This window comes from Heterodontus francisci, unplaced genomic scaffold (assembly GCF_036365525.1).
Source record: "Heterodontus francisci isolate sHetFra1 unplaced genomic scaffold, sHetFra1.hap1 HAP1_SCAFFOLD_106, whole genome shotgun sequence".
Taxonomy (NCBI): Eukaryota; Metazoa; Chordata; class Chondrichthyes; order Heterodontiformes; family Heterodontidae; genus Heterodontus; species Heterodontus francisci.
The window spans coordinates 1,833,474-1,849,565 of NW_027140940.1; the positions used below are offsets into that span (position 1 = coordinate 1,833,474).

Sequence of the window (16,092 nt, forward strand, 5' to 3'; positions counted from 1 at the left end):
GCTGGTGCACTGATTTTATTTGTGACATTTCTAAATGACTTGGATGCTGGAACAGAGTAAAATTTCAAAATTTACTGGTGATACCAAACTCGGAGATGTAGCAGACTGTGAGGATGTCACCAATCGACTGTAACAGGGCAGAGATAGACTAATAATATAGGCAGACAAGTGGCAGATGGAATTTAAAACAGTGAAGGGTGAGGTGATGTATTTTGGCAGAATGGGGAGGCAGAGGCAATATAGACTTAATGTCATAGTTCTAAAGAGTGTGGAGGGACAGAGGGACAATGTCTTCCCTAATCAGTACTGTCACCACACTTCCCTTTTATCCTTCCCTATCTTTACATCAGTTCTGATGAAAGGTCACAGACCTGAAACATTAACTCTGCTTCTCTCTCCACAGATGCTGCCTGACCTGCTGAGTATTGACTGCACTTTGTTTTTATTTCATATTCCCACATGCTGTTTGTGCTTGTAGCTCAACAAACTTATTCACCACACTTTGTGTTTATACACACATGGCTAAACATGCCTTTGTATTCCTTGTAATCCTTCTTAATCTCTCTATCTCTGTAATCTTCTCCAGCCCCACAACCCTCCGAGATATCTGTGCTCCTCTAATTCTGGCCTCTTGTACATCCCTGATTTTAATCGCTCCACCATTGGTGACCTTCAGTTTTCCAGGCCCCAAGCTCTGGAAAACCCTCCCCAGATCACTTTCCTCCAATAAGACACTCCTTAAAACCTACTTTTGACCAAGCTTTTGGTCACCTGATCTAATATCTCCATATAAAGAAAAAGACTTGCATTTCTACAAAGAGCAAAGGTCCCAGCACAGATCCCTGCGGAATACCACTAGTCACACATAAGGACACTACTGTATAATCAAAGCCAAAAGCTTATCTGTTTAAATCCACTTCCAATCACAATGGTGTCAGACGCTGTAAGGCCATTGAATCAGGCAGTATAAATATGCTCACGAGACAATAAGATGTGTTTCTGAAGCAAGAAGGAATTGAGGCATGCAGTGAGAAATTGGGAGTTGATGTAATGCAGGACTCAATGCTCTATGGGCTCTTCCCAGGGACGCACACAGAGATAAACATCAACTGCTGCTGGAGGACCATCAACTTGGTGAAAGACACACTTTTGTCTGACGAAACTTGCTGGTCTTCCAGTGTAAAGAGTTGTCCATGACTGAGTATTGCAGACTGGCACATTCTAAGGTCCAGGACTACATACTGAGGGACGTACTGAAGCTTGGGGCAGCTGCTGCAAAGGCTCAATGGGGAAAGACCACTGTGTAAGGCCCTCCTGCCATAGTACACTGAGGGGCTCGAAACCATGTAAAACCCTTCAGGTTGTATGCACCAGAGAACGTTAGACGTTAGGTTGTTTTCGTTAGAGAGAAGGAGGAGGAGAGGTGACTTAATAGAGACATATAAGATAATCAGAGGGTTAGTTAGGGTGGATAGTGAGAGTCTTTTTCCTCGGATGGTGATGGCAAACACGAGGGGACATAGCTTTAAGTTGAGGGGTGATAGATATAGGACAGATGTCAGAGGTAGTTTCTTTACTCAGAGAGTAGTAGGGGCGTGGAACGCCCTGCCTGCAACAGTAGTAGACTCGCTAACTTTAAGGGCATTTAAGTGGTCATTGGATAGACATATGGATGAAAATGGAATAGTTTAGGTCAGATGGTTTCACAGGTCGGCGCAACATCGAGGGCCGAAGGGCCTGTACTGCGCTGTAGTGTTCTATGTTCTATGTTCGATGTTCTGTATCGCTTTTTACAACCACCGAACATCTCAAAGCACTTTCCAGCCAATGAAGTAAATAAAGAGTCTACATAGAGATATAGATAGGTTAAGTGAGGAGGCAAAATTTTGGCAGATGGAGTATAATGTGGGAAAGTGTGTACTTATCCACTTTGGCAGGAAGAATTGAAAAGCAGTATATTATTTAAACGGAGAGATTGCAGAACTCGGCAGTACAGAGGGATCTGGGTGTCCTGGTACATGATTCATAAAGTTAGTCTGCAGGTACAGCAAGTGATTAGGAAGGAAATGGAATGTTGTCATTTATTGCAAGGGAAATAGAATATAAAAGTAGGGAAGCTTAGCTACAGTTGTACAGGGTGTTGGTGAGACCACATCTGAAGTACTGCATTCAGTTTTTGTCCCCTTACTTAAAGGATAGAATTGCATTCGAAGCAGTTCAGAGAAGATTCACGCGACTGATTCCTGGGATGAAGGGGTTATCATATGTGGAAAGGTTGGGTCTGTATTCATTGGAGTTTCGAAGAATGAGAGGTGATCTTATTGAAACATATAAAATCCTGAGGGGACTTGACAGGTGGATGCTGAAAAGATGTTTCCCCTTGTGGGAGAGACTAAAATTATGGAACACAGTTTAAAAATAAAGGGTCTCCCATTTAAGACCGAGATGATGAGAAATGTTTTCTCTCATAAGGTTGTTAGTCTGTGGAATTCTCTTCTCCAGAGAGCAGTGGAGGCAGGGTCATTGAATATTTTTAAGGCTGAGTTCGACAGATTCTTGATTGACGGGATGTCAAAAGTTATAGCAGCTGGACAGGAAAGTAGAGTTGGGGCCGCAATCAGATCAGTCATGATCTTATCAAATGGTGGAACAGACTCGAAGGGCCGAATGGCCGACTCCACCTGCTATGGTGTATGTTCGTATCTAATATGGTACTACTTCCTTCTCTAGTATTATCCAATACACTCACTCCTTTATGTATCTTACTCCTCTATTCTACTTCTATATGCTGGTGACCATCCTCCTGCCACTTTAATTTAAACCCTCCACAACCGCACGAGTGAACATCCCCACACGGCCATTGGTCCCAGTCCTGTTATGGTGGAACCTGTCCCTTTTGAATAGGTGCCTTCAGACCCAGAACGGGTCCTTATGCCCCAAGAATCTGAAGCCCTCCCTCCTGCACCATGCTTCAAGCCACGTATTGATGCTCCTTATCTTCCGATTTCTACTCTCACTGGCGTGTGACACTGGGACTAATCCAAAGATTATTACCTTGAGGTCTGACTTTTTAACTTTCTCCCGAGCTCCTGAAAATCAGACTGTAGGACCTCAATATCTGCCCTCTCTATGTCGTTGGTACTGATGTGTACCACAACTTCTGGATCACTTCCTTCCCCCTGCAAACTATTCTACACTCTCTCCTTTACCCCAGCATTAGGGAGACAACACACCATGTGGGACTCACAATGAGGGTTACAGAAATACCTGACTATGGAATCTCCTATAACCACTGCATTCCTACACTTTGCTGTTCCCCCTGTGCAGTCTCTTGCTCATTGGTGCCATGGTCTGGCCTGCTCTCCAATGTGTTGTCATTTTCAGCAGTCTCCAATGGGAGGAGATGTTTCAGGTACAGGTTCAGTCCATTCCAACAAGGGTAAAAGTTAGTGGAACCAAAGCCAGGACTCCTGGGATGATGAACGAGGTAGAGAATATACTGAAACAAGAAAAGGGTGTATGATTCATGTCAGCTGGATTCTTCATGAGAGAACCAGGACAAATACAATAAGTTGAAAGGGGAAGTGAAGAGCAAAATAAGACTGGCAAAGAGAGAATATGAGAATAGAATGGCAGTTAATATAAAAGGGAATCCAAAAATCTTCTACCAGCATGTAAATGGTAAGCGGGTAGTCAGAGGCAGGGTGGGGACTATTAGTAACTAAGAAGGTGATATATATTCAGAGACACAGGGTAAGGTTAAAATACCTAATCAGTACTTTGTATTGGTGTCTGCTAAGGAAGATAATGCTGACAAAATAGCAGAAGTGGAGATGCTGGAGGTAATGGACGGTTGAAAATTGCTCGGCCGGATGGACTGGAAAGGCTGGCTTTGCTTGGAGTGGATGGGTCGTCTGGTCCGGATGGCTTGTATCCCAGGTTGCTCAGGGAGGTGGGGTGGAGAGAGCAGAAGGGCTTGTCATAATCTTCCAATCTTCCCTAGATACAGGGGAGGTGCCAGAGGATTGGAAAGTGGTAAATATGACACACTGACTCAAAATAGGCTGCAAGGACATTCTTAGTGACTACAGAACGGGCAGTTTAACATCAGTGGTGGGTAAGGTTTTAGAAACAATAATCAGGGAAAAAAAATAACAGGCACTTGGAGAGGTTTATGTTAATTACGGAGAGCCAGCATAGATTTGTAAAATCTATGAGTCGTGTTGTTTTTCAGAGTTGAGGATGGTAGACAGTAGTCAATACTGGGACCACTGCTTTTTTGATATATACAAATAACTTGGATATTGGAATACAGAGTCAAATTTCAAAAATTGCCAATGATACTAAACTTGGAGATGTGGAAAACAGTGAAAATCAGGAGGCAAAAGGCAGGGAGGAATTTAAAACAATCACTTTCACTGGAGAAAAAGTAATGGGAATACTAATGGGACTAAAGGCTGACAAATCCCATGGACCTGATGGCCTGTACCCGAGGGTCTTAAAGGAAGTGGCTGCAGAAATAGTGGATGCATTGGTATTAATCTTCCAAAATTCCCTAGATTCTGGAAAGGTCCCAGTGGATTGGAAAAATCACAAGTATAACACCTCTGTTCAAGAAAGGAGAGAGACAGAAAGCAGGAAACTACAGGCCAGTTAGCCTAACATCTATCGTTGGGAAAATGCTAGAATCCATTTTTTAAAGAGGTAGCAGCAGGATATCTGGAAAAATCACAATACAGTCAGGCAGAGTCAACATGGTTTTGTGAAAGGGAAATCATGTTTCACAAAGTTCTTCGAGTTCTTTGAGGATGCATCAAGCAGGGTGGATAAAGGGGAACCAGTAGATGTAGTGTATGTGGATTTCCAAAAGGTCTTCGATAAGATCGCTCATAAAAGGTTACTGCACAAGATAAGAGCTCCTGGTATTGGGGGTGATATATTAACATGGATAGAGGACTGGCTAACTGACAGGAAACAGAGAGTCGGGATAAATGGGTCATTTTCAGGACAGCAAACTGTAACTACTTACAATCTACACGAATTATTTTGATGAAGAGACCAAATGTATTGTAGCCAAATTTGGAAACAGTATGAAGATAGGTATGAAAGTAAGTTGTGAGGAGTCTGCAAAGGGATATCAATAAGTTAAGTAGGTGGACAAAACTGTTTGTGAGTCATGTACAAGGCCACCCCAGGTCCCTCTGGACCACAGCATTCTGCAGTCTCTCTCCACGTAAATAAGTTTACTCCTGCTTAAGTGGACAACCTCACATTTTTCGCATTATACTCCATCTGCCAGCAGGAATAAAATTATTTACATGGAGAGAGACTGCAGAATGCTGTGGTCCAGAGGACCTGGGTGACCTTGTACATGACTCACAAACACTCAGCATGCAGGAACACCAAGTAATTAGGAAGGCAAATGAATGTTGGCCTTCATTGCAAAGGGGATGGCGTATAAAAATAGGCAAGTCTTGCTGCAACAGTACAGGGCATTGTTGTGTCCACATCTGCAGTACTCTGTACAGTTTTGGTCACCTTATTTAAGGGAGGGGGAGGACACATTTGCATTGGAAGTAGTTCAGAGGTCACTAGGCTGATTCCCGAATGTAGGCCCTGAAAAGTTGGTCAAGTAACGCTTTGTACCCGGCATGCTCGAAGGCAGTTAAACATAAGTGCAGAACTGAAGAGTCATAGAGAGATACAGCACAGAAACAGGCCCTTCGGCCCACCGAGTCTGTGCCGACCAACAACCACCCATTTATACTAATCCTACATTAATCCCATATTCCCTACCACATCTCCACCATTCTCCTACCACCTACCAACACTAGGGGCAATTTACAATGGCCAATTTACCTATCAACCTGCAGGTCTTTGGCTGGTAAGCTAACAGACATGTCGAAGCTTGTGGTTCGGGATATGTGACCATGAGACTAGAGTGTTGAACAAGAATAGATAAAAGAGGAACAGATATAGGGGAATGAACGGTGGTTATTGTAAACAAGTCTGGACTTCTGTTCAGATGGCTAAATGGCTAATGCTGTCCAAAGATGAGATAATGCTTGAAGATTTGTGCAAAACAAGATCATGTGAGTCATGGGTTGAACAAGGAGCCTTCAAAGAATATATAAGGGTTAAAACTGGAGGGTATTCTCGGCGAGAAGCCGGGAACAACTCTCGAAGACAGGACCCTGAGTCTGGAGGCTCAGTGATCAACCGTGACAAGACGTGCTGTGTTGACGGGTACTATCTCGTACAAGAAGTGAGACTTGTACTTATTTGGTGTCTAAATAAAACTGTTGTAAGCTTTTGTATGGTTTAAGTGATTCTAGTACTAATAAAGTGAAGTGATGCGATACTTTCGTTTTAGTGTATCTTTGTCTGTCACATCAGTTGATACCCGACAGAGAAAAAGGGTCAACAAGGGGTTTGTCTGATGAGGAAAGGTTGAGCAAGTTGGACGTATACTCATTGGAGTTTAGAAGATTGAGATGTGATCGAATTGAAAAATATAAGATTCTGTGGGGACATGACAGGGTAGATGCTGAGGGGATGTTTCCCCTGGTGGGGAATGTAGAACTGGGGGGGCGGGGGAGTGGGGGGGGGAGCACAGGTTCAAACTAAGGGGCCTCCCATTTAAGACGGAGATGAGGAGGAACTTCTTCTCTGAGGGTTGTTAGTGTTTGGAATTCTCTTCCCCGGAGAGCAGTGGAGGCTGGATCATTGAATATATTCAAGGCTGAGTTAGACAGGTTTCTGATTGACAAGGGAGTCAAGGTTTATTGGGGACAGGCAGGAAAGTGGAGTTAAGGCCACAACTAGATCAGTCATGATCTTATTGAATGACAGAACAGACTCGAGGGGCTGAATGGCCTACTCCTGCTCCTATTTCTAATGTTCTTATGAGGATGATACCAATCGCCTGCATCAGGACATTGATAGGCTATCAGAATGGGCAGACAAATAACAGATGGAATGCCATACAGAGAAGTGTAAGGTGATGCATTTGGCAGAAGAGATAGGAAGAGGCAACATAGACTTAATGGCACAGTTCAAGAGTGTGCAGGAACAGAGAGACCTGGGGGTTCATGTGCATGGGTCTTTGAACAGGGTAGGACATATTGGGAGAGTAGTTAGCAAAGTTTATGAGATCTTGGGCTTCATAAATAGAAGTATTGAGTACAAAAGCAGGGAAGTTATGCAGCATCTTTATAAAGCTCTGGTTAGGCAACAATTGGAGTATTACGTCCAGATTTGGTCACCACACATTAGGAAGGATGTGAGGGTCACTGAGAGGGTGCAGTAGAGATTTAACAGAACAATTCCAGGGATGGAGGATTTTAGCGACAAGGTTAGATTGGAAAATCTGGGGTTGTTCTCCTTACATATGAATTAGGAGCAGGAGTAGGCCACTCAGCCCCTTGAGTCTGCTCCACCATTCAACATGATCAAGGCTGATCTCCTGCCTATCCACAATAACCTTTCACCCCCTTGCGAATGAAGAATCTATCTACCTCTGACTTAAAAACATTCAAAGACTCTGCTTCCACTGCCTTTTGAGGAAGGAAGTTCCAAAGACTCACAAACCTGAGAGAAAAAAAATTCTCATCTCGGTCTTAAATGGGCGACTCCTTATTTTTAAACAGTGACCCCTGATTCTAGATTCTCCCTCAAAAGGAAACATCCTTTCCACATCCACCTTGTCAAGACCCATCAGAATCTTATATGTTTCAATCAAGTCGTCTCTTACTCTTCTAAACTTCCAGTGGATACAAGTCTAGCCTGTCCAACCTTTCCTCAGAGGACAACCCACCCATTTCAGGAATTACTCTAGTAAACCTTCTTTGAACTGCTTCCAATACATTTCCATCCTTCCTTAAGTAAGGAAACCAACACTGTACACATTACTCCAGATGTGGTCTCAACAATACCCTGTATAACTGAAGCACAACCTCCCTACTTTTGTATTCAATTCCCCTCACAATAAAGGATAACTTTCTATTAGCTTTCCGAATTACTTGCTGAACCTCTATACTAACTTTTTGTGATTCATGCACTAGGACACCCAGATCCCTCTGCATCTGCAATCTCTCACCATTTAGATAATATGCTTCTTTTATTCTTCCTTCCAAAATGGACAATTTCAGAATCACAGAATTGTTACAGTGCAGAAGGAGGCCATTCAGCCCATCGTGTCTGTACCAGCCCTCTGAATGAGCAATTCACCTAATGCCATCCACCTGCAAATCTTTCCTTTCAAGTATTCCCTTTTGAAAGTTATGATTAAATCTGCTTCACTGTCATTTCAGGCAGTGCAATCCAGATCACAGCAAATGACTGTGTAAGACTTGGATAAGACTTCAGCCTCCGCTGGAGTATTGTGTCCAATTCTGGGCACCACACTTGAAGGAAGACGTGAGGGCTTTGGAGAAAGTACAGAAATGAAGAAAAAGAATGGTTCCAGGGATGAGGAACTTCAGTTATGAAGATAGACTGGGGAAGTTAGGACTGTTTTCCTTGGAGAAGAGAAGGCTGAGAGGTGATTTGATAGAGGTACTCAAAATCATGAGGGATCTGGACACAGTAGATAGAGAGAAACTGTTCCCATTTGTGAAAGGATCTAGAATGAGAGGGCACAGGTTTAAAGTGTTTGGTAAGAGAAGCAAAAGCGACATGAGGAAAAACATTTTCACACAGCGAGTGGTTAAGGTCTGGAATGCGTTGCTTGAGAATGTGGTTGCAGCAGGTTCAATTGAAGTATTCAAAAAGAAAATTAGAGAGTTATATGAAAAGGAGGAATGGGCTGTGTTATGGGGAGAAGGCAGGGGAATGGAATTGAGGGAGTTTCTCTTTCAGAGAGCCAGTGAGGACATGATGGGCCGAATGGCCTCAGTTGCAAGTTTTAAATGTGCCTGTGCTCCTATTTTACAGGGGAGGGGAGTCTCTCACTTTATTCCCCATTAAACTGGTGCTGCATTTATTTCAAACGTTAACTGGCCCGACAGTTTTTGGGGAATCTTTGGGAGTTCCCTTCCCAATTGGGGCCTCACGCACAAGGGACAGATTATGGGAAATCCCTGGGTTCAGGCCCAGGTTTTTCCCAGGAGCTGCTGCTGTGAGGCCCCACCGCTGACCGGTGTGTGTCTGTACTCCGGGGTTAATACCCCACAACATGTTAGATTGGAGCCTTTTTATCAGCAAGTTTAACCTCCCAAAAATCACTCTTAAATGTTCAGGACTGTGAATAATCCTAAACATTTACAGCTAAAATAATTCCTGTTTCCCAATACTCCCAATCCAGGGAACATCTCACTCGACATACACATCCTGCATGGGATTGGATTAAATATCTAATGTTAATTATTTAAACTTGGGTTTCTGTCCTGTTTCTAGTTAAAATGCTGGATGTGGAAAATATTTTACATTAATTTTCTGTACTGCTGGTTTATATTTTATATTTACATTCCGCTGTCCAGCCTTATGAATGATGATTTATTGTAATTAAATTATCAGACCCTTTCAGTGACCTGTATTTACTGATTCCATACAGATAGTAAAATCCCAAATGGTTCACAAGGATCCATTTTAGATTTTCCAGTCCTGATGGTAAAACTAAACAATCCTCTTATTATTTGTCATCGTTGTGTCAAATCTGTTTCTCTCTGGTTCAACTGAACTGCAGCCGAAGGTTAACAACTAAAACTGTGCAAGGCATGAAGGTAAAAGTTGCCAGCTTTACACAAGGAGACGGAGCTGTGAAGCAGCTGAAGGCATTATTTTCCAGCCTGCTAGACAGTGGGTGATAAAACATTCGATGAGACTGTGGGATGCTGTGAGGCAAGGTTACAGATAAGAAGGAAGGCCAGCAGATGTATTTTGATTTTAAAACTAAGCAGACAGACGACTCCAGGCCCTGAGTGTACGTGACAAAGAACATTCGCAATGCTGGGAGAAACTGGATAAGAAGGGGAGGCTCGGAGCCCCGAAAGGAGAAGACCTGCAGGACCATCACGGAAAGGGAACCCTGAGTCCAGTTCAGTGAAGAGAACCCATCAGAGGGAGACTGATCACCTCACCTCACAACGGGTCGAATTGAAGTCCAAGCCGTGAGTCTTGTGATTTATTGTAGTTTAACAAGTGAAATAATGAGTAGCTAAGTGATTTAAGTATCAATAAAAGTGTTTATATGAAGTATCTCGTGCAGGTGTCTTTTGTCTGCCACGTCAGTTGACACCCAAGTTTGAGGGTCAACAGAACTGTTTCTTTCCCTTCATTACAGAGCAACAACACAATCTGTGACTGTTCAACATTTCAACAGTTAGAGACAAATAAACAGTTACCTCAACACCTGGAATTTGTGCAGTACGGGACTCAGCCGCTGGAATCCTTCACACTGAATGTCGCAGCGATATAGATTAATGTTTTTTATGGTATCACAGAGACCAATAACGTGTGACAGGACGGCATAGTCAATTGGGGTTAGTCGCAATCCACTAAATTTAAGTGTGTCCATCGATCCCACTGTGTCCTGAACCAGTGCTTTATTCTGAGACTCAAACAGGTATTGCAATGTGTTCAGGAGCTTCCTTTTACCAGTTACATTTGTGTTTTTTCCAATCTGTCCTTTAACTGTCTCCTTCACCCAGTCAATCACTTGACAGGTCGTTTGATGAGGAAATGGACCCAGAAACTCCTCCAGGGGTCGAGCTGCCTGTGGGGAGGAGAGACCAACGACAAAACGCAGAAATATCTCAAATCTCCCATCTTCCTCACTGTGAGCTACACTGAGGAGATTCCGGATGTCCTCGCGACCTGCAGTCAGGAATTGTGCGAGTGCAGCTACAAACTCTTGGATGGTGAGGTGCGGGAATGTGTAAACCACATTCTGGACAGAATCATCCCTCTCCAAATGTTCCATCAGGAATCCAGACAGGAACTGGGAAGGTTGCAGATTATACTCGATCAAATCTCCATCTCTAAACACAATCTTCTTCCTGGAGACTCCTGTGAAGGCCATCTCAGCGATCTTCAGTAACACATCACGGGGGTTTTCAATCTTTCGGCTATGGTTTTTCAGAATGTTGTAAATATAGTAGGAATATAGCTGGGTGATGGTCTTGGGAACTTGCTGCTGTTTTCTGTCTCTTTGTGTAAAGAAGGGACCCAGTGACAGACAGAGGATCCAGCTGTAGGAAGGGTTGTAACACATGGTGTACAGGATCTCGTTCTCCTCCACGTGTTTGAAAACAGCTGCTGCCACCGTCTGATCTTCAAAAAACTTGTTGAAATATCCCTTCCGTTCATCACCAACAAATCCCAGGATTTCAGCCCAGACACTGATCTCAGCCTTTTCCAATAAATGTAATGCAGTGGGACGACTGGTCACTAACACTGAACATCCTGGGAGCAGCTTGTATTGTATTAAACTGTACACAATGTCAGACACTTCACAGCAGCATTCGGGATCTGTGCACATGTACTGAGGTTCTGTATTTCTCCGATTGTCAGCAAAATCGATCGTGTCCTTGAATTCATCCAAACCATCAAATATAAACAGCAATCCCTCTGGATTCTTCCAGAGCTCTCCCAGAACATTCCCAAAGTAAGGATACAGATCCAGTATCAGATTCCTCAGGTTTATTCTGCAGTTAATAGTATTCAAATCCCGGAATTTAAAACTGAAAACAAATTGAAAGTTTGGGTATATTTTCCCAGTGGCCCAGTCATAAACAATCTTTTGTACCATTGTTGTTTTTCCAATCCCCGGGACTCCACTCAGTGCTGCTGAACTCCCAGATTTGGATTTTCCCCAGGAAAAACTGCTCTGGAACAATTGATCAGTTCGGATTTTTTCCAGTTCTTTCCGGAGATGTTTCTCTCTCCACTCTTCATGGTCTCGGCCGCTTACCAGCAGTTCATGTTCTACAAGTGTTCGATCTCGAACAGTAGAAATGACCGTTAGCTCAGCGTATCGATCAACCAGCTGGAAAATCTTAACCTTCTCCTTTATTAGGATAGTGTTCACTCTCAGTGTTTCAGTTTGTACCCGGAGTGTTTCCTTGTGTTTCTGTTGAACATCTTCAATTAGAACAGACAGAAAGTGGTTTTCAATGTTAGCTGTATTGATATAAAAACAACTTCTGATAAACATTTTATTATTCAATAAATGTTGCAAGATTTAATTCACAGCTTCAATAGAGGTGTGTGTATAAATTAAAACTCAGTTAATGAAAACTTCACCTGAAAGTGAAGAATGGTGAAAAGAAGTTTTAAATCCTGATTTGATTCTAACATTTACTGAACATGGAGATGCCTACACAGGTGATATTTTCCCTCTGATGGTTAACATGATCCAGCCTGCCCTGTACGATTAGAAATCTCATTACAAATCCACACGTGATCCTGGTTTTACAACAGTAGACATTACATTGGATTCATTTTTAAAACCATCAGCAGTGTTTACCTTCTGCAGAAATGGGAAATTTGACATCGGACACAAGTGGGTTATACTGTGAATTGTCAGTAATCCCACTGTTATTGTATCAGACAATGAGCAGTTTATCTGGCTGGACATTGGCTCTCAGTTCAGCAACATATTAATTTAAAAATTCTCATTATTTTCAAATCCCTCCAGGGCCTGGACCCTCCCTATCGCTGTAACCACCTCCAGCCTGACAAAACTCTGAGGTCTCTGTGTTCCACCAAGGGTAGTGTAACACAGTTACGTCACTGGACTAGTAAGGCAGAGGCCTGGATCACTGATCCAGAGATATGAGTTTATATACAACCATGGGAGCTGGGGAATGTAAATTCTGTTCAGTAAATAAATCTGGAATAAAGCTAGTATCAAGAATGTTGTACAGGAAAACTACCAGATGGTCATGAAAATCCACCTGGTTCACTAATGTCGTTTAGGGAAAGAAATCTGCCGTCCATCCAGTCTGGTTCTAGGTGACTACAGACACACAACAATGTGGCTGACTGTGAACTGCTGGCTGAAATGGCCTGGCAAGTTACTCAGTTCTATCAAATTGGTTAAAAAAAAGTGTAAGCAGTATAAAACCAGACAAACCACCTGGTGTTGACGGAGGCTCCTGACACCACATGCATAACCAGCCGGACGGCCTACTCCTGCTCCTAGTTCTTATGATCTTAACCCTGTAAACTCCTCTTCACCAACATCTTGTGCCAAAATTCAGAGAGCTGTCTCACAGACTAGTCAGGCAACAGGCTAAGATATTCATAATCACAGAATCATTTGTAGCGTCACCAGGTTGACACCTCATTTTGAGGTATGCCTGGTGCTGCTCCTGGCCTGCTCTCCTGCACTCTTCATTGAACCAGGTTTTGTCTCCTGGCTTGATGGTAATGGTAGAGTGGGGGATATGCCAGGCCTTGAGGTTACAGATTGAGGTTGAGTATAATTCTGCTGCTGCTGATGGCCCACAGCACCTCATGGATGCCCAGTTTTACATTACTAGATCTGTTCAAAAACTATCCCATTTAGCACAGTGGTAGTGCCACACAACACGATGGAGGGTCTCCTCAATGTGAAGGCGGAACTTTATCTCTCCAAGGACTGTGCGGAGGTCACTCCTACCAACACTGTCATGGACAGGTGCATCTGTGGCAGGCAGATTGGTGAGGACAAGGTCAAGAATGTTTTTCCCTCTTGTTGGTTCCCTCACAACCTGCCGCATACCCAGTCTAGCATCTATGTCTTTTAGGACTCGGCCAGTTCGGTCAGTAGTGGTGTAACCGAGCCACTCTTGGTGATGGACATTGAAGTCCCCCACCCGGAGTACATTCTGTGCCCTTGCCACCCTCAGTGTTTCCTCCAAGTGCTGTTCAACATGGAAGAGTACTGATTCACAGTTGAGGGAGGGCGGGAGGTGGTAATCAGCAAGAACGTTCCTTACCCAAGTTTGACCTGATGCCATGAAACTTCATCAGGTCCGCAGTCGATCTTGAGGACTCCCAGGGAAACTCCCTTCAGACTGTATTCTACTGTGCCACCACCTCTGCTGGGTCTGTCCTGCCAGTAGGACAGGACATACCCGGGGATGGTGATGGCAGTATCTGGCAGGTATGATTCCGTGAGTTTGACTATATCAGGTAGTTGCTCGACTTGTCTTTGAGACAGCTCTCCCAACTTTGGCACAAGCCCCCAGATGTTATTAAGGAGAACTTTGCAGGGTCGACAGGGCTGGGTTTGCTGTTGTAATTTCCAATGCCTAGGTCAATGCCGGGTGGTCTTTCCGGTTTCATTCTGTTTTATTGACTTCGTACAATAGGTACAACTGAGTGGCTTGCTAGGCCATTTCAGAGGGCATGTAAGAGTTAACCACATTGCTGTGGGTCTGGAGTCACATGTAGACCAGACCAGGTACGGACAGCAGATTTCCTTCCCTAAAGGACATTAGTGAACCAGATGGGTTTTTACAACGATCGACATTTGTTTCATGGCCATCATTAGACTAGCTTTTAATTCCAGATTTATTAATTGAATTCCCATTTCACCTTCTGCTCTGATGGGATTTGAACCCATGTCCCCAGAAAAATACCGAGTCTCTGGGTTACTAGTCCAGTGACAATACCACTACACCACTGCCTCCCCGCAGACAAGAAATAAGACTCATCGAAGACAGATTCTTAGAACAAAGGAATGAACCTTCGATACGCGACGATGTATCTGTGTTCCAGGAAAGGCTCACGAAAGCTTGTAACGTCGCTCAGGAACATCTTAAATCATCCCAAGCCAATATGAAAAAAATGGGCGGACAAGAATGCAAAGACCCAAAATTTTCAACTAGGGGATGAAGTATTAGTATTATTACCTTTACAGGGTGAACTATTAAAAGCAGGTTCAGTATAAAGTGGTGTAAAGAGTGGGTACGGTAAATTACTTGATTGAAACCCGTGATCACTGGGAAAAGAATTGGCTGTTTGATATCAATATGTTGATGCAATATTACCACAGGGAGGAGGATAAACCAGTACAGGTATGCTAGGTCATGGGGACTATTGAGAAGGAAAAGGATAGTGAGGATGAGGTAGAAGCAGGCCTAGACAATTTTCAGATTGAACCTCCTACTGTCAAGTTAGCTAATACAGAATGGCAAGGAAAATTGGACAACATGCTTTTGTACTTACAGACAGAACAACGTGAAGACCTAACAAGACTTTTCACAGCGTTTAAGAGTCCGTCGGGATAAGCCAGGATGTACAACCTTAGCCATACATGATGTGGATATAGTGGAATCCATTCCTATAAAACTTGTTATCTCTTGCCCCACCCCTGCTTTATTTGCTTAAAACCTGTTTCTTACCTTTGCTAGTTCTGAGGAAAGGTCACTGACCTGAAACATGAACTCTGCTTCTCTCTCCACAGATGCTGCCAGACCTGCTGAGTATTTCCAGCATTTCTTGCTTTTATTTCAGATTTCTAGCATCTGCAGTATTTTGCTTTTCTTTTATCCTATAAAACACCAACCTTTTTGCTTAAGTCCAGGCTCAAGTAAAAGCAGAAATCCATGCTGGAAAACAACGTAACTGAATGGAGTCAAAGCAGCTGGAGTTCACCAATAGTTATTAGTGTTTAAACCTGACAGGTCAACCCAACTTTGCTCAGGCTACAGAAAAGTCAATGCAGTAATGAAGGCAGACTTGCTCAATTTCTCGCTTGGAAGAATATTTACAGAGTGGGCTGAGAGGTAAATTTGGTTCGAGAGATCCTGGCAAATTCCTTTGACACCCCAAGCTCAGAAAGAAACTGTTTTTGTTACAATGGACGGGGTTTTCCAGTGTCAAGTATTACCACACAGATTAATGACTCAAAAAAAAAATTCAGAGACGAGTGAACCCAGTAGTGGCCATTGTTCCTAACGATGAAGGTCATCTTGCTGAGGTGCTGGTCTTTAGGAATACTTGGAAACAACACATGAAAAAACCAGGAGACTATGTTTGGAAGGTTGCAATTGGCTGATGGAAACAATCTTTGTAAAAAAAAAATGTTTAAACCAAAATGCTAGAATATAAAGATAAAGATTATTGTTACAGCCTTATCATTTGAAGATTGGACACATTTCG

The 16,092-nt window shown here is 43.2% G+C and overlaps 1 protein-coding gene across 1 annotated transcript in view; it reads right to left on the bottom strand.

Moving 5' to 3' along the window:
* LOC137361453 (NACHT, LRR and PYD domains-containing protein 12-like) overlaps positions 1–16,092 on the bottom strand; it is a 57,281-nt gene that overhangs the window by 23,542 nt on the left and 17,647 nt on the right. The window contains exon 5 of the mRNA XM_068026315.1: positions 10,344–12,081. Within this exon, the coding sequence (XP_067882416.1) occupies positions 10,344–12,081 (1,738 nt within the window). The remainder of the gene's footprint in view (positions 1–10,343; positions 12,082–16,092) is intronic.